The sequence below is a fragment of the Lagenorhynchus albirostris genome, chromosome 2, assembly GCF_949774975.1.
Source record: "Lagenorhynchus albirostris chromosome 2, mLagAlb1.1, whole genome shotgun sequence".
Taxonomy (NCBI): Eukaryota; Metazoa; Chordata; class Mammalia; order Artiodactyla; family Delphinidae; genus Lagenorhynchus; species Lagenorhynchus albirostris.
This window is the reverse complement of record NC_083096.1, coordinates 150,141,821-150,164,613: the sequence shown is the minus strand read 5'-3', so window position 1 is coordinate 150,164,613 and position 22,793 is coordinate 150,141,821. Positions and strand designations below refer to the sequence as shown.

General features: G+C 54.7%; 2 protein-coding genes across 14 annotated transcripts in view; both read right to left on the bottom strand.

The window, feature by feature from the left end:
* Positions 1-22,793, bottom strand: part of TMEM53 (transmembrane protein 53) — a 447,568-nt gene that overhangs the window by 30,479 nt on the left and 394,296 nt on the right. The gene's annotated exons all lie outside the window — the stretch shown is intronic.
* ERI3 (ERI1 exoribonuclease family member 3) overlaps positions 1-22,793 on the bottom strand; it is a 129,185-nt gene that overhangs the window by 8,525 nt on the left and 97,867 nt on the right. For 7 of the 8 annotated variants that reach the window (XM_060140239.1, XM_060140237.1, XM_060140243.1 and 4 more), the window contains one exon: positions 16,687-16,786. The exons of the other annotated variant lie outside the window; for it this stretch is intronic. In XM_060140239.1, coding sequence (XP_059996222.1) covers positions 16,687-16,786 — 100 coding nt within the window. The remainder of the gene's footprint in view (positions 1-16,686; positions 16,787-22,793) is intronic. 8 annotated transcript variants of the gene reach the window in all.

Genomic DNA, 22,793 nt, shown 5'->3' with positions numbered 1-22,793 from the left:
ACTGATGATAAATCCTGAGCCTCGTCCTGGCCATAAATTTATCTGGAGATGATGAAGACTCAATAATCTAGTCAGGCAGATAATATCATCGGGCCTTAAAAAAGATCATTACATTATATGTCAGAATTAAAAGTGAAATACGCCGTAGTAACAGGGCGGCTGCTCTGGCCATTACAACGGGTGCCCGCCTCCCCTCACTCATCCCCAGCCAAGGCCCCATCCAGGTAGAGGGGCCAAGAAGCCTCGCCCTCCTCTTGGCTCTGGACGCCACAGATAAAAGTGCCTGATAACCTAAGGCAGAGTGAAGGGGACCTGGCCTGGGAGGGGACAGGGGAGGAGGTGGCTACTGAGAACAGCTGAGCGCCTCTGCCGTACTCGGCAGCCACTTCTGCCCCAACCGAGCTCCCACCTGACCCTGTCCCTAGGGGTCTCCTGTGGGACTGTCTTCTGGGGGTTCTTGAGTGGCTCCAACAGGAAGGTGACAGGGCTTCACACCCTTCCAGACTGGTCTGACCAATCAGGGCAGATTCTTTCCAAAATGGAGACACAGGGATAGGGAGAGGTTAGGCTACTGTGTGTATGCCCCAGGCACCTGTGACCTGGCCCCACACCCACGTGCCAGCAGCATACCTGAGGCCTTTCCTGTGAGCATGTGCTATCCATCCAGACCACGGCCACCTCCTTCCCGAGAGCCCTGCCTGTCACAGCCTCTACATCCTGTCATTTGAGAAACTTGCCGCCAGCCCCTTGTTCTTCGACCTCAGCACTAACAACCATTTCCATTATACCTTATTTTCACCCATTTCCACAGTCACACACTCCACCTTGCTAACATCCTCCACTGTTCTCCCTTTGAAATGTTAAATTCAAATATTCCCAGTTACTGATGATAATATGCTTTTTCTTTCATCTCACTGGAACCTCGAAACTGTTTACATCCCTAGTATCTCCAGATACATCCCTCTCCTGTGTTCACCTTTTTCCCCGTCCACTTTTGACTGCTTACCCAACAGCCACTCCCCTTCTGCGAAGCTGGCAGAGCCCACTCCTCCCTCCCTGACCAAGGGAAACCTCCGTGGTCTGAGCCATTTGTGGGGACCCTACCCCCTTGCCAGCCATGGGTTTAGGAGTGGCCAAGTGTTCTGGCTACTGGGATATGACGGTAAGTTGGCTGAAAGACCTTCAAGGAAAATTTCTTCACTCTCACGAAGAGAACCATGAGGGGAAAATAGTCCTGTATATTCTGCTGGATGTTTTCATGTCTGCACATAATGTCTGGGACTGCAGAAGCCATATTCCAACCTTGAGGGGACTTAGCCTGTGAAGAACATGCTGAAGATAAAAGAACAGAACAATGGAAAAAAATCTGGGTCCTTGATGACATTGCTGAGATGCTGAATTAACCAACCCTAGGATCACCTTAGCTCTTTGGTGAGGGAATAAACCCTCTTATTATTTAAGATTTAAATTGGGTTTTCTTTTTCTTGTAGCCAAAAGCTTACTAACATACAGAATGTAAAGGCAGGAAAGAGAATGACAAAACAAATGAAGGGAGGCAAAGGGCAATGAGGACGCTATTTCAGGCTAGGAAGCTGGTAACCCTTGGTATGCTCTCTTAAAACATTTGCTCAGGGCTTCCCTGGTGGTGCAGTGGTTAAGAATCCGCCTGCCAACACAGGGGACACGGGTTCGAGCCCTGGTCCGGAAGATCCCACATGCCGTGGAGCAACTAAGCCCATGCACCACAACTACTGAGCCCGCATGCCACAACTACTGAAGCCTGCGTGCCTAGAGCCCGTGCACCACAAAAAGAGAAGCCACCACAATGAGAAGCCTGTGCACCTCAATGAAGAGTAGCCCCCGCTCGCCGCAACTAGAGAAAGCCTGCACGCAGCAACAAAGACCCAACGCAGCCAAAAATAAACAAATTTATAAAACAAACAAACAAAAATTTTCTCAAATTGTCTCCTGCTGTATCTCAGGACACAGGCCATGTTACCATAAAGGCTAAAAGAGTCAAGTTTAGGTGGGAACCCAGGTGAAAACAGAGGGAAGAAAATACAACTTTATAGAGAAAGGATTTTTATGTCTCTGACTTGCAATTTAAGTTGACTTTTTCAAAGTCCCACGGCAACACAAAATCATGAGACTCAAGGCTTCTTTCTCCCCTGCCCTTCTTAGCATGTCGTTTCCAATTTCCAGGTTATCTTATGGTCCAAAATGGCTGCTGAAGCTCCAACCATCACGTCCACATTTTAGGAAAGAGGAAGAAGGAAAAAGCAAGAATAATGTACTTTCCAGCTAAGTCATTTCCCTTTCAGTATTGCTCCTGGAGGACCCACACACTTTTCCTTTTATCTCACTAGCCAGAACTCAGAGACATAACCATATCCAGCTGTATGAGAAACTAAAAAAGAAAAGTAGTCTTTTAACTGGGTACCCCCTGCTGCCCCTAATTATCCAGGGTCTCTGTTTAGTGAGGAAGAAGGTCAATGGCTATTGGGTACATACCAAGCAGTTTCTGTCCTAGCAACATAACTGATACACCTCGCTTTGGAGCTTGGATTCCATGGTCCATCATCTTAGTCCTTTCTTGCCAATCGTCTCAACTCTCTTGCTCCCCTTTTCTCCCATCACCCTTGCCTGGAAAAACCCAAACACTGCCTTCTCTATGCTTACATCTGGGCTGAGTGTGATAAGAGAAAACTGAAACCTTACAGATTCACGCAACTCATAAAATCATAGTCATCAACCTCAGCTGGGTGTATAAAACTGCCCCATTTCCTATGTGCTTGATCAGTGTGCATGCTCTCTCTCCCTTTCTTGCTAGTTCAATTTCCAACTTTCTCTACTTTCCACAACTCTCAAACTCCCTACCCCCAACATCGCCCTGACCCTCTCACCCACACAACCTCATCTTCTACTTCACAGGAAACACAGAAGCCACACCCCTGCACCTGTGCCAGTCCTCACCTTTCATCCTGATACGAGAGGAACTGTCCTGATGTCACTTCTGAAGCCCATCCCCCTACTCCACCTGGTTTCTGGAGTCTGACCCGACTGCCTTTTCAAGGGTCTTACTTTGTGAGTAACCCCCTTTCTCTCTGATATAGCTTCAGTTGCTTCTTCTGCACTGGTTCCTTCATGTAAACATGTAAATATATTAAATCTCTCCCATCTTTAAAAACAAGCTCCCTTTAATTCCTTTTCCCTCTTCCCATGTGGCTAAGACCCCATCTTTCCTCCCTTTCGTAGCCAAAGGTCTCATTTCCTCCTCTCCCACCCTGTGATCTGATTTCCCCCAGCAGCGCCTTACCAAACTGCTTTCTCTAACAATCCTTATGGCCTCATGGGGCTGAAGTCCAATGGAAGCTTTTCAGGTTTAGATCAACCCAGTGGACCGACTCATGCCTTGAAACTCTTCCCTCGGTTTCAGTGACACCACCTTTTCTCCACTACCCTCCTCCAGCTCCCCTGTCCGCGCCTGCCTTTTCTCCTGACTACCCCTAAGAGGTGGGTGTTGCTAAGAGTGGTCGTTGGAATTCTTCCCTTTTTACTGTCTGCACTCTCCCTGGGCAAACTTATCCACCCCTAAGCTTTAATTACCATATATTTTCCCATAGTTTCTAAACCTGTATTCCTACTACCACCATCCTGGTCCAGGGCACCACCCTCCCTCATCCAGGTGACATCAGTGCCCCAGCCAATCTCCTCTATAGCGTCCTTCTAAGCCACAAATCTGGTCATTTCACTGCCTGTCTTAAACCCCTTCAATGATCCTGGAACTGAAAAAGGACATCAGGAGAAATGCTGGTGAAACTGAAGTGAGGCCTTTCGTTTAGTTAACAGTAAAGTAATACCAATGTTAGTGGCCTGGTGCTGATAGTTGGACTATGATTGGGTAAGATGTTAACACTAGGTAAAGATGGGTAAGAAAGCCTTCTGCAAATGTAAAATGAGTTCCAAGTAAAAAGTTTAAGAGTTAATAATTAAAACAACAACCATCACCACCACTTCCAACGGTGCCTCACTGCTCTCAGGATAGCATCCAAACTTCTACATTAAGTCCTGGGGATCTGCCCAGGTGTCCCCCTCGGGCCTCATCTTTCCCACTCTCCTGTTGGACCGCGGAGTTCTGCCTCTTCTCCCTCATGGGTTTTTTCACGTGCTCTTCCTTCTGCCTGGGAAGCTCCTCCCCCACTTCTCAGCTGGAGTGCCCCCTCGTCTATCCTGAGGGATGGAGGCTTGCTGTGGTTTCCTGAGGTGCCTTACCTGCGCCCCCATGTAGGCGTTAGGAACCCCTTCTGTGTGTTCCCACAGCACCCATGTTCCTCCATGTGACTGCCTCTGTCACTCCCTGTTGGACCACAAACCCTTTGGGGGCACTAAGGTTACCTCAACAGAGGCCCTCAGTAAATATGTATTAAGTGTAGGGAAGGAAGGACTGGAGGAAAAGAAAGAGGGAAGGGTGGAGGGACAAGATCACAGGTGAGCCTACTCCAGCCCTGACATTTGCCACCTGAAGGCCAGGCAGGCCCAGGCCCTGAAAATCAGTCACGGTCCTTCCTTAGATTCCAACGTGCCAGTGGCTTCGGCCCCTTCCCCACCTCCACTGCTTCCTAGTACCTTCATTTCCTCAGGACCTGCTGTGCCAGGAGACTGGCTGGGACCTGAGCTCTCAAGTGACCTGGCCAGCCTGTCCTGAACCAAGACATCTGGGGGCGGAAGCTGTGGTGCTGGGGCTCCGTACACCCCGCCAATGATGCCCTGGAAAAGGGCCTGGCGATGCCTGGGGACTCTGGGAGGGGGGCTGCCCTCCCTAAGCCCAGTCCCACCTGGTAAATATTTCATCCTCAAGCTGCTCAGCTAATCCCTATTAATTTCAATACCGCTGCCTTGCCTGGCTCAGCTCCCAATGCATTATTTATCCCCTTTGTTTGTTTGTCGCTAACAGGTGGGCCCCAGCGGAGGCGCTGACTGGGGACAAGCCCACTCCATCACAGTGTGGCTGTGAATTAATCATGAGGACTAATGGGAACCACCTCAGCTCCAGGCACTTCCCTAGCCCCCTCCCCCTGCCCTGGCACCCAGGGGTGGGCCGGGCCACCTCAGCTCAATTTAACTCAATTCAAATCAACACATTTTACTCACTATCTATCCCCAAGAGTCAGACACTATGATATGCTTTGGGGATACAAGCTGAACGAAACAGACATAAATTCCTGCCCTCAGGGAACTTACAATCTAGTGGGGGAGAGAGGCATTAAACAACTTCTTAATGAGGACTGTGACAGGACGCTCCAAAGGGGGAGTGCACAGAGGAGGGGCGCTGACCAAGGCTACGAGTTGGGGAAGCTTCCTTGAAAAGCAAACTGAGCTGTGCTCTGCAGGAGGAGTGGGGCTTGATTAGGCCAAGCGTGGGAATGGGGGCTCCCAAGGAAAATAAAGCCACGTGGGAAGGCCCTGAGGTGAGCGAAGGCATGGCAGGTTCCAGAAAATGAGGGAGGGCATTGTGCTGCCGCGCACGGGGCACGAGGAGAGAGGCTTGAGAAAGGAGCACTCTTCTCCCTGAATGACCAGCATCTGTCCCGGCGGATTAGCACAGAGTCCTCCTGAACACCCGGACACAAGCACACACTCACACCACCTCTGCCGACTTGAGTGACATACAATTGCCTGACCTTGTGCCTGTGACACCGGAGTGGCAGTCAAGATTATGAACCTTCAACTGCACAGATCAGGAAACTCAGGCGAGCATCTGGCCTGGAGGCTTCTGAGGGGGCCAGTGTGGGCCTTAGCACCCTGAGGCTTAGGTGTGCCCGTGACAGGCCAGGGCTGGGGACACTGAACGGCCTCGGCCACAATGCTCACATCACCCCCCAGGAAGGAACCTGCCTCACCTCTGAAAACCCAGCACTGGACGGGGCACCCACAAGATGCCAGCAAACACCTGCTGAGTGAATGACCGCACAAGAGCGAATCTCTCTCTGGGGAGATCCTTCCCCAGAGATCTAAATAGACGAGGTTAGAACGAGCTAACCTCTTCGCAGGGTGTTACAGTACTTTCATGGTAAGCCTCACAGTAAGCCTGAGAGGTAGGAGCCATCATCAGCCCCATTTTAAAGAGGAAGAAACAGAGGCCCTGGATGGTGAATGACTCACCCAGGACCACACAACCTGAAGTGATGGGCCGTAACCAGGATGAGGTCAGCCTGGCTCCAGGCTCCCGCATATCCATAGATCTAACCCCTCTGTGGGGTCTCTTCCCCAAGGATCTCCCTTGGTGACTCCAGGGACCCTAGTTCTTGAGGACAATCCTAAAAGGCACCTTGTTTATGAACCAAGTGTAGCTCTGCCACGGCAGAGACCTCATTGTGCACATGATCGGGGTGTGTAATTCTATTCAAAGTGGCCACTTTGAAAATCCATGTGTCTCCAGGCTCTCCGTCCATCATGGTGTCAAGTCCTGGAGCAGAGGCATCCTTCAGCGCCTCCCAACGCCATGGTCTGTGTGCCCGCATGCCTGATCCCGCCCGTGCGCCTGTCCTTGGCTGGGAGCTGCTCTGGCAGCACTGCCCCGCCCTGTGAGAAGGCTCGGGCTAGCCTGCCTGCTTGGCCCAGCCTTACCCCTGCTTTCAGGCTAGCCTGACTGCCGGACCCCACCCCTGCCCTAAATGCCTCCTCTGCCCTACCGGGTCTCTGTTCTCTTGGAACTAGGCAGCCAGCGTGGAGGCAGCCTCGATAACTCGCTAACGTGCTGCCCATGCTGTTCTTAAAAATTTATGACTGTGCAACATGAAAAATCCGGCTGAGGAGCCGTCATTAGCGGCGCTGCCTCCCTCCCCCACCAGAGCCGCCCTCGTAAATTGAGATTTATGGCTGCAGCAGGCGGGGCGGGGGCGCGTGCAGACGGCGAGGATGCTGTCGCGGAGACCGGCAGAGGCCGATGAGGCCGCGATGGGGCCGGGGGCTCCCCCCTGCGGCAGCTCCGGTTCATCGCAGTCTGCGGAGATAACTACCGAGAGTAACGTCTGGCCTGGGGTGCCGGCCTAGCGCGCGGATGCTGATTACGTTTAGCAGTCGGACTGCAGAGGGAGGAGCCAGTCCTGTGCCAATCACTGGCTCCTTGAGGTGTAGGGCCAGATCCTGAAGTCCAGGGGCAAGCAAGCAAGGGCCTCTTAGTAGGATGACTTGGGGAGGAGGAAGGTTGGACCTAGGGAGGAAGGATCATCCTTGCTGGGGTCACAGGGCCTGGGCCCCCCAGAGTCAGCTTCTCCAACCAGAAGCATCTAGTTTGGGCTGTGACTGTGGTATCCCAACCAGAGAATTGAAGGGGAGGGAGGGAGGGAGGAAGGAGGATGCCAGGACCCTTCCCTTCCCTCTCCTTTCTCTGGTAAGAAGGGCCAGTGGAGAGGATGTTAAAGGCAGGAGGGCAAGGACTGGATCAGTCACAGAGCCTCCCCTGACAGAGGCCAGGCTGGGGCTGAAGAGGAGAGGAGGTGAGCCCATGAGCCTGCTGCCCACCCCCCCCCCCGCAGGCCCTCCCGATTACCTCCCCTCTGCTTCCCCCCCTGCTCACTTAGCCCTGTCAGCCAGGCCATTATGAAATTGGGGTTTCATTTACAGACTAATTAAACATTACAGCTTGTTCACAATTACAACGCGGGGATGAGGGAGTAACTAATTACGGAAGAAATGAGCTAACATTTATCTCTGCTCCCACCCTCCCTCTACCCACTGCCCCCCCACCCCCGCCCCAATCTGGCTTCCTCCCACTCTCTGGTCAGTACCAGCTCTCAAGGCTTATTACCTAGGATGGGGGACTGGAAGGGTACCCACCCACCCTAGATACCAGGTTGGGCTGCGGTTCCCAGCTACCCCAGGGGAGGGGCTTAGCTCCCAGAGCCCTGCCACCACAGACAGTCAGGGCTTTTGTGCAAGACCCTGTGGGTGAAAGGACCCTGTGATGGTACGTGTGGCCCTCATATGGGGGATGGGGACCTGCTCTGGTGTACGACTGTGACAGCACTGTGGAGCCATGTGGCCCTATGTATCTTTATCTTGTGGGGCAAGGTTTTGCTGTGACTGCTGCAGACAAAGATTTGTGTGACGGGCTGTGAGTGTGAACGATCCATGCCCTAACCCCCAAACCCCCAGGGCAGAATATGAAAGAACCAGGCAGCTGCTGGAGGTGATGGTCTAAGTGGGCCTGGGATGTGGCCCCAGCAGCTCAAGGACCAAATCCCCACTGGGCGACCTTATTCACTCCCTCAGAAGCAAGAGAAGCAAGCAGGGTCACCCTGCCCTAGGGCTCATCTCGTCCTGTCCTCGGGCTGGCCTTGGCTTCCGGCCAGATGCCCCCCTGGGGCCCAAGGAGCCTCCTGGGGGCCTGGGGTGCCCCCTGTGGGCAGGAGTCCTGGGGTCTGGCTGGCCTGCTGCAGAGTTTAATAATAGTAACAGTGAGAGTAAGCGTTTCCATCCCTCCTGCCTTTGGGCAGAAGAAGAAAGGAAAGAGGAGGGAGAGGAGGGAGTGGAGGGAGCGGGCTGAAGGGAGGCTTTGAGGCCTCAGAACTCACATCAAACGGCCGGATCTGGGCCTAATTGTCTGACCCCTGCCCCTGCCTTCAATCAGCTCTGCGGCTCCCCGCCCGCCCCTCGCCTAACTAGCAGCCATGTTCTCCTCATTAGGACAAGCTCCCCTTGCACACATGTCCCCGGACATGTCCCCAGCACTCCCAGCTCCCAACCTTGCCTGGTGGGAGGGTACAGCGGGGACCCAGTTTTGGCGGGGCTCCTGGGACAGCTATTCCCTCAGCCACAGCTGGCTGGCCTGAGCGGCTCAGCACCTCTCCCTGAGCTGCAGGGTCCTGGATGCCACGTGCTGTGACATATCCCTGGGCTGGCTCAGCCGCTGGGTACATTCTGTCCTCTGTGTGTCCTTCTTGATACAGCCCAACTGTCTCAGACACACAGTTCCTGAGGGCAAGATGCATTTGAATCCTGCCCGCTTCGGGCTGGTTCAGCTGTTTCAGCCCGGCAGGGGTTCTGGTCTGGGTCAGGGTCTGTGTTCAGAGGCTAGGAGCTGAAGGAACTTGTCTGCCTACTGTGCAAGGGCGGTTCCCTTAAACAGATCCAGGCGTGGCGATGTGTGAGTGTCTGCGGCTGGTGGCATGGCAGTGTGGCAGGAGAGCTTGGTGGTTAAGAGCTCTGACCCTAGAGAGATGTGTGTTTAGATTCTAGCTCTCCCGCTTCCTTGCCCTGCTGCCTTGGGTGCATGACAACCTTCCTGAGCCTCAGTTTCCTTATATACAGGAGAGGTGACAGCCCCAATCTCACAGGGGTTGGGAATTCAATGAGATTACAGACATAAAGTCTCTGTACTACATCTGGCACTCAGCAAATCTTGTGGAAGGATACAGGTGTGGATGGCGGATTCAGACCAGACCAAACAAATTCCCTTCTCCACAGGCCACAGGCCTCGCTTCGTCCAGCTGGGTCAATAGTGTCAGGGACAGAAGGAGCTGTGAAGAAGGGTCCAGAGCCCTGCAGAAAAAAAGAGCAGCTCCCAGGGGACCCAGCTGATACCAGGGGCAGAAGCACCAATGCTGGAACCAAAGCTTGGGGGCAGGAATGTCACACAGCAGTTTCAGGTGGGAGGGGCAGGGGCCCAGCTTAAGGACTGTCAGGTGGCTTGAGGTCAGATAAGGTAAGTTAGTAGGGCTGGTCCATGAGGTATGGATCGTCCCTTGAGTACAGTGGGCTTGGAAGGAGGGGATGCTGTGAACACCAGTGGAGTGAAGGCTGACTGGACTGCTCTAGGTATTAATTCTCAAGGTACCAGACCTGTACAGGATTGGGGGAAGGGCTGGCCTGGTCTGGGCCCTGACATTGTCTCTCACCTTAAACCAGTGGTAATGACTTGCAAATATTGATGAAAACACAAACTACAGAGACTGTGCTTTTCGGGGAGCGAAGGTGGGGAGAGGGGATAAGGAGGAAAATAAACTGAAATGAAGTCCGGTTATCTCCCATCTGTGGCTGCTCCTAATCCCCCAGCCCAAAGGAATCCAATGCAGCCCCTTATCTGCCCTGTCAATCACTCCATCACCGCCCAGTGCCTGGTGGGCACCGCACGCCCTCGCACACACTCAAGCACATGCTCACACATGCACACACACGCACACACTCACTCCAACTCTTGCTCCAACACTCCTGCCCACCCCCAGCCCATTACTCCTCTGAGTAGGAGCAGCCAGCACGCAGGTCCTGCCAGATGGATGCAATTTGCATAATATCAGCAGCGGAGGCTGCAAGATCACCAGGGGTCAGGGCGCTGACATCCCCGCACAGTCTATCTGCAAGTGCTAATTTGGCCAGCATTGATCTGTCTTTCTGATTTCTTTGTCATTTACGTCTGCGATGGTTTGACAGGAGATACAGAGAGAGACAAGGGGAGGCCAAGCCAGGCCTGGGGCTAGGAAGGTAGGGAAACAAAGATTGTACTTCCCAGCGCATCTCACACACACAGAACACACACAGACATACACCAGAACCTCCTCCATCTATCTGTCACTACACTCATCCATCCGTCCATCCATTTTTCCATCTGTAGTTGCTCCTGAAGACTAGAGCCTGGTATCTGGCAAGGACCAGTTCCTCAGATGTCCCTGGACTCCAAGGGTGCCAGCTCAGGGGGGAGGCGTGAGCAGCCCTGAGCACTATTGCAGGCAGGCCAGTGGAGGCCCTGTCAATGCCTGGAGACTTAACCCTCCTTGTGGCTGGCCATCCCCTGGCTCCTCACTTTCTCTGGGACACACTAGAAAGAACTGGACGGGGCGGAGAGGCGGGAGGTGGTGTAGGGGAGTGGTAGTGCTGGGGAAACAAGCACACTCCAGCTGTCTCTGATGCCTCCTCATAAGGCAGCTGTGCTGACTCCTCCCCTCCCAGCCCTGAACATGGCCAAAGCAGAGGGGAGGGGGTGAGGCACCCGTCTGCCTCTCCGGGACAGGGTTATCATGGCTGCAGAAGCCTCATATCAACTCTTCACCACCCTCAGGTCATCCAAAGCCCAGCCTGGGCTCTGGCTGATTCTGAAGACCCCTAGCTCAGCCAGGAAGCCCAAGGTCAGATCGGGTCCACATCCTACCTGCTGGACCCCTGGCCAGAGTCCCCACATTCTCCCCTTGGGAGGAGGGTTCACCACAGGGATGGGGACGCTGCCTGGGCAGGAGAGGTCATGGGGGAGGGGAGGGGAGGAGAAGATGGGAATTCTGGGAAGGAAGAGCCCACTGTGGAGAGGTGGGCATGGTCACTCTGTCAAGGGAGGCAGAGGGGCTTGAGCCTTCCAAGGGTGCCCCCCAGTGGCTCTGTCTTCACCCCACCTCTTTCCCTCGCCCACAGCAGCAGGAGCAGGTGATCAGAAGGAACTCCCTGCTGGGCAAGAGGGGGGCTGGCGTTTGGTGTGTGCTAATCCCGGGCCGAGGTCTTCAGAGGGACCGGGGAACTTCAAGGAGGGAAAGGCAGAGCTGTACTGCAGACGAGCTCATTAGCCAGCACCCCACCCCCCCACGAGGAGGAGGGCGGGCAGCCCAGGGAGCGCGGCAGCGGAGGCGGCAGAGAAAAGGCTGTCACTGTCCTTTCTTCCTTTTGGTACAAGCATCTCCCTGAACCGACGATTCTCCTGCAGTGACACCTCTCACGGGCGCTAATGAGATCCGTGTCACAGAGCTAATGTGCTCTGACTGGACTCTGATAGACACCCCACTCCTTCAGGGGAGCCCACAGGCCAGCACTGTCCCCCAGGACCAGGCCCCACCTGCCACCTGCCGGCCCGCTCTCTTGCCAAACTGTGCTGGGCAGCAAGCTTCTGAGAGAGCCCACCTGGTGTCGGGCCATCCCGTCTCACCTGGAGCCTTTGGGACCCCCAGTCCCTGAGCAGAGAGGGTAAGCGGCCAGGGCAAGACCACCCAGCTGGGCACCAGGGAAGGTTCCGACTGTTCTCCCCGCCTGTGACACCAGCAGTCTGTGGGGCCTCTGTGTCCCAACAACAGGGGAAATCTGACATTTCCCGTGCAGACTTCCAAAAAGAAAGAAGGGAAGGAGGCCCAGGCCCCGCTCTTAGAGAGGTCAAGTCCGTAGGGCCTGATCATCACCTATAACTGGGGTCCCGGGAGGTATTCTGCGTGCTCACAGTGGGAGGGCCAGGCAAGATCCCCAGAGGAGGGGGCCCCTGGAATACGGGCAGGATTTTCCTGGGCCACAAGGTGGAGCGCCAACAGAAATCACAGTGCAGAACTAACTGTCGGGGTCAGGAGGAGGCCGGAAGCCAAGTGTTAGGGCCCCGGCTCCAAGGGCGACTGTAGCAGGGTGAAGGGTGGAGATGCCCCCGCCCCTTTCTTCCTCAGCTGCTGCTACCGAAGACTGTCAAGACCTGTGTGTTTTACACGACACTGAGGGAAAGGGAGAACGTGAGCTTGTTTTCTTCCTCACCATCTCTGTTGGCAGCACAAAGCCCAAGACCAAAAAGGTGCTCCTGGCTCAGCACGGTGGTGAGAACACAGGCTTTGTGCTCAGGTGGACCTGGGTTTGAACCCTGGCTCCTCCCTTCAACTGCCTGTGTGACCTCAAGCAAGTCACTTAACTAAGCCTGAGCCTCCCAATCTGTAAAATGGGAACGATAATGCCTGCCTTCATGAGAGTGTGAAAATTAAATTAGCGCCCCAGATAATGTGAGTGCCGTGCTGACCACTTGCTGAAATGAAAGAAGGCCCACTCAGCAGTGCCCTCTGGAGGCCGCCCTGCCTCGGAAGCTGCCCGAGCCAAGAGCGCTGACGGAGCCCACCGACCCAGCCAGTCAGCAGTCCTACAAATGTGCAGTCCCCTCACCTACAACCTGCTCCATGCCACCCTGCTCACCAGGCTCCCAAGGGCAAATCCACCCCCCAGGAGGAGGCGTCCCTCCCCGACCACGAGCCCACTTGGACAGCCTCCGAGCCCCCTCTCTGCCTGGAGCTCCATCCTGGAACCCTACCTCTTCCTCAGTCCCCAGGGCCAAGCCCTCACCCCATCCTGGCGACTGTACCTGTGAGCTGGGTGGGGGCAGGGCCCTGTGGCCGTCATCTCCCAATGCACGTTCAGCACCTACCACAGCTCCTGACACACAGTAGGTGCAAGGCAGACGTCCACCACCTCCCTCCCCATGGCCACTGCCGGCCCTGAACTAACCACCACCTCCCGCATGCCTTATTACAAACACCCCCACCCCGACGCCCGTGGCCTCCCCTTCTGCGATTTCTCCTCACTAGTCCTCCCTATACATACTCTCAGATGGTGCTGACTGGAACCCAACTCTGACCAGATCACTCCTCTATCCAAACACCCTACGGCTCCCCCTCAAACAGCTCAGCCGGTCGCACCGATCCCAGTGGGCCCCTCCCTTCCACAGCCTAGGCCCCTGCCCTGCCCGTCAGCCCACGCCTCCAGCACGCCTGCCCCCTTACTCTGTCAGCACCTCCTCCACCCCAATGCTCAGCAGGAGTCCCCGCCAGGTAGGTCCCACGGGCTTCCCCTGCCACACATACCTTAGAAGGAGACTCAGAAGATCCCTCCAGGGCCCAGGGTCATCGGTGATCTGCACACCCCGCCACTGCCCCCCACAGCATTGTGGGAGAAGCCAGCAGCTCCTGGAGAGGGCCAGGCTGTGGGATCTGCAGAGCCCTTACCCAGCATCACTAGTGCTGCCTCACCTCCCAGCAAGATACATACCACTCCCCACTTCGGGCTGGCAGCTCCTCACACAGTTAATTAGCACCATGTCACTGAGGACCAGCCTGAATGGCCAGTGACAGGAGCTGACCCCTGACCCCAGGGCTGGGAAACAGTCCACATCAAACTCTTACAGCGCGACCCTTTTAGCACGCACAGTAACTCAGGGCACCGTCAGCTGAAGCTCATTAAAGCTGTCTCTTTGGCGCGAGGGCCATTAACCTCACCGCTCAAAACCCGCACCTCCCCTCCCCGCCTCTCCCAACCCAATTAATGCCCTGCATCCTCCCCCCCTTCCAAGCACCCTCACCCACACCTCAGAGCCAGCCAGGAGCTGGCAGGGCAGCCCTCTTCATTCACAGATACAAGGACCAAGTGCCAGGAGCCCCCAGTGCCCTGGGGAGACCCTGGCATGGGCAGAGCGACAGAGGAGGCAGCTCCTTGAGCAGCCACTGTGTGCAGACTGCACAGGCCCTTCACACAGGGGACCTCGCTGAGCTTTCCCAACAGCCCCGAGAGGCAGGTAGCATTGGCCCTTGTCTAAGGTCACAGGGCCTGAACTGCTTCTGGCTCCAAAGCCCTGACTTTATTGTCACCCATAGCCTTGGGCTGTCCCCTGGGGCCCACCCAGATGGAAAAACCTTCTTCTCTGAAGAAAGAGGGAATACTTCAGGGGTCCAACCCAAAGTCAACATGGGTGAACCAACAAGAACGACATCAATGAGTCCCAGGAGAGAGCAGAAAGTGGGAACAAGGAACTCCTTCCTCTCACAAACACCCCCAGGACAGATACACAGAAGCAGGGCACCCAACTCAAGGCTGTGTGGGGTGCATTAACTCAGTCCTGCCAGCCCCTCCCACCAGGCAGACTCAGTTTCTGGCAGCTCCTCCTTCCCTGGGCCAATGCAAGTCTTCTCAGTGGCCTTGGTTCTCCGGTCCCTCCCTTTCCCGTCACGCTTGCACTGATTCATCCACTCACTCACTAACTGTCCATTCATCTACCATAGCATTTGTTGAGCACCTACTTAGAACTAGTGTGTACAGCACCAACTGCCTCACTGATTCTGGATCTGAGCTCTGATCCTGTCCTTATCTCACTCATGAACTTCCTGTCTCCTCAAAACCTCACAAAAGGCCACACCCTCTAACCTGGCATTCAAGGCTGGCTTGTTCCCCGTTTAATTTCTAGCTGCTTCCTAACCCAAATGTTCCACTCCAGTCATGGCAAACTACTTGCAGACATCCAAAATTATCCTCTGAGCATGTCAGGCTTCCTCCTGCCTTTGGGCTTTTGTACACAGTTTCCCCAAAGTGGAAAACCCTTCCCCCATCTGCCTACCTAGCAAACTCCTATTCATCCTTCAGGCATCCCCTGACCCAAGTCTCATCTTCTCTAGGAAACTTCCTGCTGACCTCCAAGGCCTATCAGCTTGCTAGGTTTGGGGTCTCCTCTAGGCTGTACGAAATAACTCCTGTGGGAGGGAACAGCAGTGGTTGTGGGGTACTCCCAATTCCCCAGGCCCGTTGACCACTTTCTCTTTCCCCCTGGACCCCAGGAGAGCCTTGGGGGCCAATAAGAATGATATGGGGTGTCCCTGAAGTCAGTGAAATGTAAATGAAGAAGTAGAAGCCACTTGGCAACTGAGGACAGGGGAAACCTCCCTTGGGGCAGCCCAGGTGTTTCTGTCACGACCCTGAGTACCCTGGGTGGCAACTGCCCAGTTCAGTCTCTGTCTCCTCCCAGGATGTGAGCTCCCCGAGGACAGGAACATCCACTCAGCATGCCCAGCCCCACTAGGCACCTGTGATGTCTGCGGACAGGATTAGGGGCCAGTCTGTAGCAGGTGACTGGACCCTTTTGGTGTTATCTTGCCAGTCCCCTCCCCCTCATACCTCCCAAAGGTACACAGGTTATGATAATGTCGTAGCACCACCCAGGGACACCCCTGCTCCTCCCCACTTGGAACAAAGCCTATGCCTGTCAAGTACCCTGCTTGAAAGCATTTGTATGCACATGTGTGCAGATGCACACACAAAATAAGATACACAGAAATGAACAGACACACTTTCTGATGGATACACATACAGGCTGATGGTTGCTTCCATACACAGACAGATGCCCCCAGGAAAATGTATATAGATACACTGTGACACATACACACATACACGTATCCCTCAAAAAGATACACGTACATGGACACATATAAACCCCTAGACAAACACACAGAGACATGCAGCTGAAGGTGCCATTCACACACACAGACACATATCCACAATGACATATGTAAGAAGCTAGCAGAGCCTCCAATGCCTAGAACCAGCCCCCTCCCATGCAGGAATCCCCCCTGAGGGTGCACCCCCATCTGGTACCCCAAGTGGCTCCTCCCAACCCAGGCACCGCTCAATGGAGGCTGCTGCTCCTACGGGGGAGTTCAATACCCTGTGGACAGAGCCATCGGTCAGAAGGACCCTGACTAATTAAAAGCTGGTGAGGTTTAAATAATTCATCTCCTTAACTCCCATTGATCGCCCAGTTTAGTGGCCACAGACTTGAAACAATATTAAACAGCCTTCTCTAGCTCCACGGGGGGTGCGTAAGCTGACATGTGCCCACCCCTCTGAGGACATCACCCACCAGAGATGCGGCCAAGGGCAGGATCCCTTGGCCTGAATCCAAGGCCACCTGTGACCCACCCAAAGCCCAGACCCCAGCCTCCTCTTGAACGTTGTTTTGAGAGATCCTTTCCAATGGTCAGATTCCACTCTCCCCTCACTCCACCCCCCTTCCCTGCTCCCCCCAGCTATGGAGAGCACCCTGCTGGAGCACTGAATGAGCCACGGAACCCCTCTGTGTGCCAGGGAACTGGGGCGTGTGGGCAGGGGACGGACCGAGTTGCCAGGGGGATATGTGGAGGGACTGACCAATGCCGCTGTGGGGCCGGCCTATGTGTTGCAGGCTGAGGCCCTTGTTCATGTCTAGAAGTCCATTCTTGGGCCAGCAGCCCATGGCGAAGCTGTAAGCCTGGAAGACAGGAGGCAAGAGTGGTTACCAGAGGTCCTGACCCCTGACCCAATCCCATCACTCACCAACACCCCCAGCCCCCCATGTCTTCCCAGCAAGGGCTTACTCTCATCATGCCACTTCATGGGAGTCCCCTTGCTGGGTCCCCTTTCCACCAGGGCCCCCTCCAGAAAACCCCTTCCTTCTCCACAGGTCCCTTTCTCCTGGGCGTCTCCCCATCAGAGGCCCCCGGCTCCCACGGGGTGCCCCTCACCAGGCTCCTTTCTGGAGCTCCCATTTACTAAGATTCTCCTGATCAGGACCCCTCCTCTCATAGGGCATCCCCTTCAACCCATGCCCCCCCTTTCCAGAGTCTCTGGCCCTCTGCTGGGCCCCTTCCCCACAGCATTACTGGTCACAGAGACTGCTGTTGGAAGGGACTTGGAGACCAATATATCCAGACTTCACTCCACAGACAGGAAAACTGAAGCCAGAGACGAGGGGGCCAACTACCTGCCTGTGGTCAAGTTGCTTTTGACCTGGAGGCAGACCAGACTGCGGAGCTGAGTGCCACATGGGGGCTCAGCTGAGGAGGGGTAAGGTCACCTGGCCGACTCAGGCAGCTGTGAGGGGACCACGTGAAGAGTGTGTGTGTGCGTGCGTGTGTGTGTGTGTGTGTGTGTGTGTGTGTGTGTGTGTGGTGGGGAGCAGATCTTGCTGAAGGTCAAGTGCTCACTTATGCATATTCAAAGCAGCCACCCATCGATCTGTACTTAATTGTTTTCCTGGGGTTGGGGAAGGAAGTGCTGGGGGTATCGATCTGCTCAGGCCCCCGGCACTCCATTGTCCCCCTCTGTCCCCTGGCCGCCACCCACCTCCATGGTGGGGGGGGGGGCAGGGCACACGTCAGGCCAGGGACAGCACCTTCTCTTACATCCCTTACAGGCTCGATGACCAGATGTCACAGATGAGGAAACTGAGGCCAAGAAGAGACTTATAAGGGTTAGAATGCTATTAAGTGGCCCAACAGGGATTTAATTCCTGTTCAGCCTACTAGCAAGTCCCAGGCTTCTACCAGTGGGCTTGCGAGGCTAGCTGACTCTTCAAACATTGCCTATCTCCTCAGCTTAGAAGTCCCCAAACACCAGGCTGTCCTCCCAGTGGCAGGAAGGTGACCGTGTGTGGGACAGTGGTCAGTGGGAATGAAGCTTGGGTGAGTTTCCAGAAGTTGGATGGTGAGTCCACTGGTGGAACTAAGGTGACTGCTAGCCATGGTCAGGCAGGCACTGCAGAGCCCCCGCCCACCACTGGGCCCAGGAGGTCTCCATCCCACTGTAGACTGCCTCCCAGTGGAAGAGTATCCAGCACGGGGTCAAAAACAGAAGACAGGAGGCTGGACACACAGGCTGTGCCAGGACCAAGGGGCTGGGCAGAGGTCTAGTACCCTTCCTTCCCAGCTGCAGGAACCAAGCCTCAGCCCCTTGGGCACTGGGAGGCTAGGAGCCAGTGTACTTCAACCTCAGCCCCCTCCAAAGCCACTTTCCTTGACCACAGAGGTACCAGCCACAGCCCAACTTCCCAGCCAACCCTCCCACCCTTCCCCAGGCCACAGCTGTACCCACAAATCGGGGGCTGAGCGTGAGGCTCAAGGACAGGGGAGAGGACGCTGGCTTGGAGCCAGGGCAGAGCTGGGACACAGGCAGCAAGGAGAACAGCCAGTGGGCGGTGCACAGCTGGAGGAGCTGCTGAGCGTGGTCAGGGCCGCGGCTGGAGCGCAGTGGGCCAGAGAGCAGTGGCGGGCTGGCTTTCAAGTACTTTAAAATCACTTACAAAGGGCGGATTAAACGATCAAAAATTCCATTTAATAGGACAAATAAAGAAATAACAATCTACTCTATCAGCCTGGAGAAGGCGAGCTGGATGGGTTTTTTTCCCCTCTAAAAAGGAAAAAAGGGAAGGAAGGGGGAAAAAAAGAAGGATAATGTGTGTTTACTCAAGCAAAGAAAAAAATATTTAAGTGATGTCGGGGAGAAGATTGCAGTAACTAGTGAAGAATAACATCGTCTACTTTGCTGTCAAATCACACCCGAATTTCAGTAATAGATTCTCGGCTGACACTCAATTCAATTCGAAGGTGATCCTGCTTTATCCCAGCCCATCAAATATTAAACACTTGCATTAGCAGGTGCTGCCGCTTCCCGGCTTAAAGCGGCGGGCGGGCGGCAGGGCTGCGGAGGCCCCTCTGCTCCGCTTGCGGCTCGGGGACAGGGCAGCTCAGCGTTATCTGCACGTCATCCTGAGTCTTATCGCAGCTAAGCGGGAAGACCACTTCAGATAACATTAGGCGCTTGCCCCGACGCGTCACCATGATTAGATTATTATTATAATTATGACCCCCCAAGATCTTCTGCAGATGGGGATGTGCGGAAGCGGGGTGGAGGGCAGCAGAGCCCAGGAGGGCCAGACTGGGCCTGGCTGGTCCAGGGCAAGCCGAGACCCATGGGGGGAAAACAGGGGTACCAGGCAAGGCGGTAGCCCAGTCCCGCCTGACGAATGCCTTTCAGGAAGGGCAGTCTAGCTTGTCAGAGCCGGGGCGAGATGAATTGGCGTCTCCACCGCGGCCGCGGGTGTCATGCCGCACAGTTTCATATTCCCAGATAAGGCGTGATAACCAGTGGCTGCCGTGACATGGCCTCATCCAGCACTTCCTCAGGGGGGCACAGGCGGGGGGAGGGGAAGGCACGTGCACATGGGTCTGCCAAGCTCCTAATAAGAGGGGTTTAATTTTTACAAATGCTGCTTCCAGCGGGGCCTTCACATACCAGCCAAAGTCCAAAATGATATTAAAAACGGTTAATTAAAACTGCTCTCCTTCAGCCTGGGCTCCCCCACTGCTGCCCCTGCTGAGAACCCTGGCATATCTCCTCCAGGTACTGCCATGCACCTCTGCAGAGCTGAACCTTCAGAAGTGACCACCTGCCTCGTGGAACCCCCCCTAGGCACAGTACCAGGGCACAGCCCCACAAGCTCCCCTCAACTCCTGCTATCCCAGGTACCCCTCAGGCACAGCCAGCAGAGAGCCGCCCAGAGAACACAGGGTCCTTTCACAATCTGTGCTCCTATCAATGTGTGGTCTGGATCTTGCACCTGCTGCCCCTGTGAGCCTGTATCCACATGCCCACCACACCCAGCACTCACTTCTAAAGTCCTTCCCCTACTGCCCCCCACCCCAGATATATACACCATCGAGCACGAGTACACACACCCACCAAACTCTCCCTCAGATGACTCAGCCCATCCTTCTATTCCCTACTCCCTTCAGGCATCCTCCCTAAGAGATTACATCCATCTGTGAATCTTAGCAGAGCCTTCCCAGGAGTCCAGCTCAGGGCAAGGTGATGTGGGCTATATCTCAGAGATTCTGGCTGGGAAGTCAAGGCTGGGACTTCTGCAGATGGGGATGAGCCATCAGAGCAGGAGGACTGGGGAGGCTGTCCCCTGTGGGTTGCCCACAAGCACAATGGAGAAAGACAGGCCCATGAGGGGTTGGAGATGGCTAGGAGAGCTTCCTGGAGGAAGTGGTACTGGAGGCACCAGGAAGAAGACACAGCAAGGACAAAGGAGAATGACAGGAGCAAGCTTGATGAGAACAGGCAAAGGCTGGGGTGTGGCTGGGGCAGCCAACATGGGTGGAAGGAGAAAATATCTTGAGGGCTGCCTCCCAGCTCTGTGCAACACTGGCCACTGTCATCAGTCAAGGGGCCCTAATATTGTCTACCCCCTTTCTCCCACCTACTTCCTATCCCCACTCCCTCCCTCTCTTCTGCCAGCCTTTGGGGTGTGGGGTAAGGCACTCAAAAGCTTTTTGACCCTGCTCAGTGTTGGGCAGAAAGTTAAGAGCTAAAGCCAGTGCCTGGGCCCCTTTCCCATGCTGGTTCCAAATTCTCTGGGTGCCACTTCTCTAGCTGCACCTTTCCCAGCTACCAGGGCCCAACCTGCCCATCTGTGGCTTCCCGGCCAGAGGGTGGGGCAGGTGGAAGGATGACGGAGGAGTCCTATCCAGGGCAGGTAGAGGCGGGGTGAAAGATGCTGGGCCTCCCAAACCACCCACCCCAGCCCTGTGCCAGGCAGGCACGCACACTTTCCTTCCCCTGGGCTGCTGTAATTTCCATGCGCAGGGAAGCAGGTGCCGAGCTGTTCCCGGCTGGCTCTCCCCTCTCGCGGCTCTGCCCGCCTTGGCTGCTGCCCCATTAGCTTAGTGGCCAACCATCTGCGACGGGCCTGCCGCGCAGCCCTGCTGTAGGCGCGGCGGGTGGCCCCCTGTGTAACAGGGAGCTTTGCCATTAGCGCCTTTAATATTCTGACACCTCAGCACAGCCTGCTATTACATGCAAACGCTGATCGCCCTGTGAAATTACATTGCTGGGCCCGCGAAATGGAATCGTGTATAATCAGCCTCCTCCATGCACTGTCAGTCCCATCACAAACACTGCGCCCGGCGGCTTACGGGGGCTTAGCAGCTGCGACAAGTGTATTGGGTTTAATAGATGAAGTAGCCCTCATCGGCAGCAGCATCAGATCCTTCAAAGAGGAAAGAAGAGGCATCGACAGCTGCTAGGGTGTCTCTGCCCACCCATTTGCTACCTTACCAGGGCCCTGAGAGTTGGGTTGACACAGAGTGGGCAGGGGCAGTGGCTGGGTCTAGAACCCAGCTCAGACTGCAAAGAGAAGCACAAACTGCTCTGCAACTTCCAGAAAACCCAGAGCCTGCAAGCTGGCAGCAGCACATCTGACCCATCCATCCTCCCCATGAGGTCACCCTGTGGGCCTAAGGCTGAAGGGCCATTTCCCAAGAGGCGGAACCAAATCAAATCACCTTGCTTTCCCATAAACACCCAACAGGCAAAGATACAGAGGTGATACTCTGGAGGATGGGGGGAGAGAGAGTCTGACAGACATAACTACTACCTAACCTTTTCTTTAACTGGCCAACACATTTACAGTTGGTGAACCAAGTACCAAGGCAACAAATATACATGAGGATGGTGTTCCCAGCAGCCCAGGCCTCATGGAAAGGCAGTGTGTTCAGGCTCAGGCGCTGGTTCCCAATTCTGCCAATTATTAGCACCATAACTTTGGATGAGTTATTAAACCTCTCTGAGCCTCAACTTCCTGTACTGTAAGATGGGATAATAGTTCTTTCTCCCCGGTGTACCTGAGGTCACTCAGGAACACCCACTCCCACTGCCACCTGCCACCTCCAAATATTCTTGGTGCCATCACCCAAAATGCAGATTGCCTTTGAGATGCTGGTCCCTCTCCCTTTTCCAGGTTCAGTTTAACACCGATCATGGCAGACTGTATTTTCCAGTGACTGTCATAACATTATCTTCCATCTCACATATGCTCTTCCTGCAATATGACTCTGATAAACCTGCCATCAAGAGGGACTGAGTCTAGGGCTTCCCCAGTGGCGCAGTGGTTAAGAATCCGCCTGCCAATGCAGGGGACACGGGTTCGAGTCCTGGTCTGGGAAGATCCCACATGCTGTGGAGCAACTAAGCCCGCGCACCACAACTACTGAGCCTGCGCTCTAGAGCCCACGAGCCACAACTACTGAGTCCATGTGCCACAACTACTGAAGCCCGTGCACCTAGAGCCCGTGCTCCACAACAAGAGAAGCCACTGCAATGAGAAGCCCGCGCACCGCAAAGAAGACCCAATGCAACCAAAAATAAATAATAAATTAATTAATTAATTTTAAAAAATCATAAAAAGAAAGGGGGGAGTCTATACCTCTCCCTTTGAAATGGGGTGGGCTTTTTTTTTTTTTTTTTACTATTTCAACCAAAATAGTAATGCAGAAGTAATGCTATGTGATTTCAAGGGTATTTCAGAAATGCTGAGGAAGCTTCCTCCTCACTCGCTGGAACATTTTCCCTGGAGCCCTGAGCTGCCTGTAAGTGGTAAGACTGCTCCAAGGCAGCCATGCTGGGAGGAAGCCCAAACTAGCCCACAAGGAGAGACC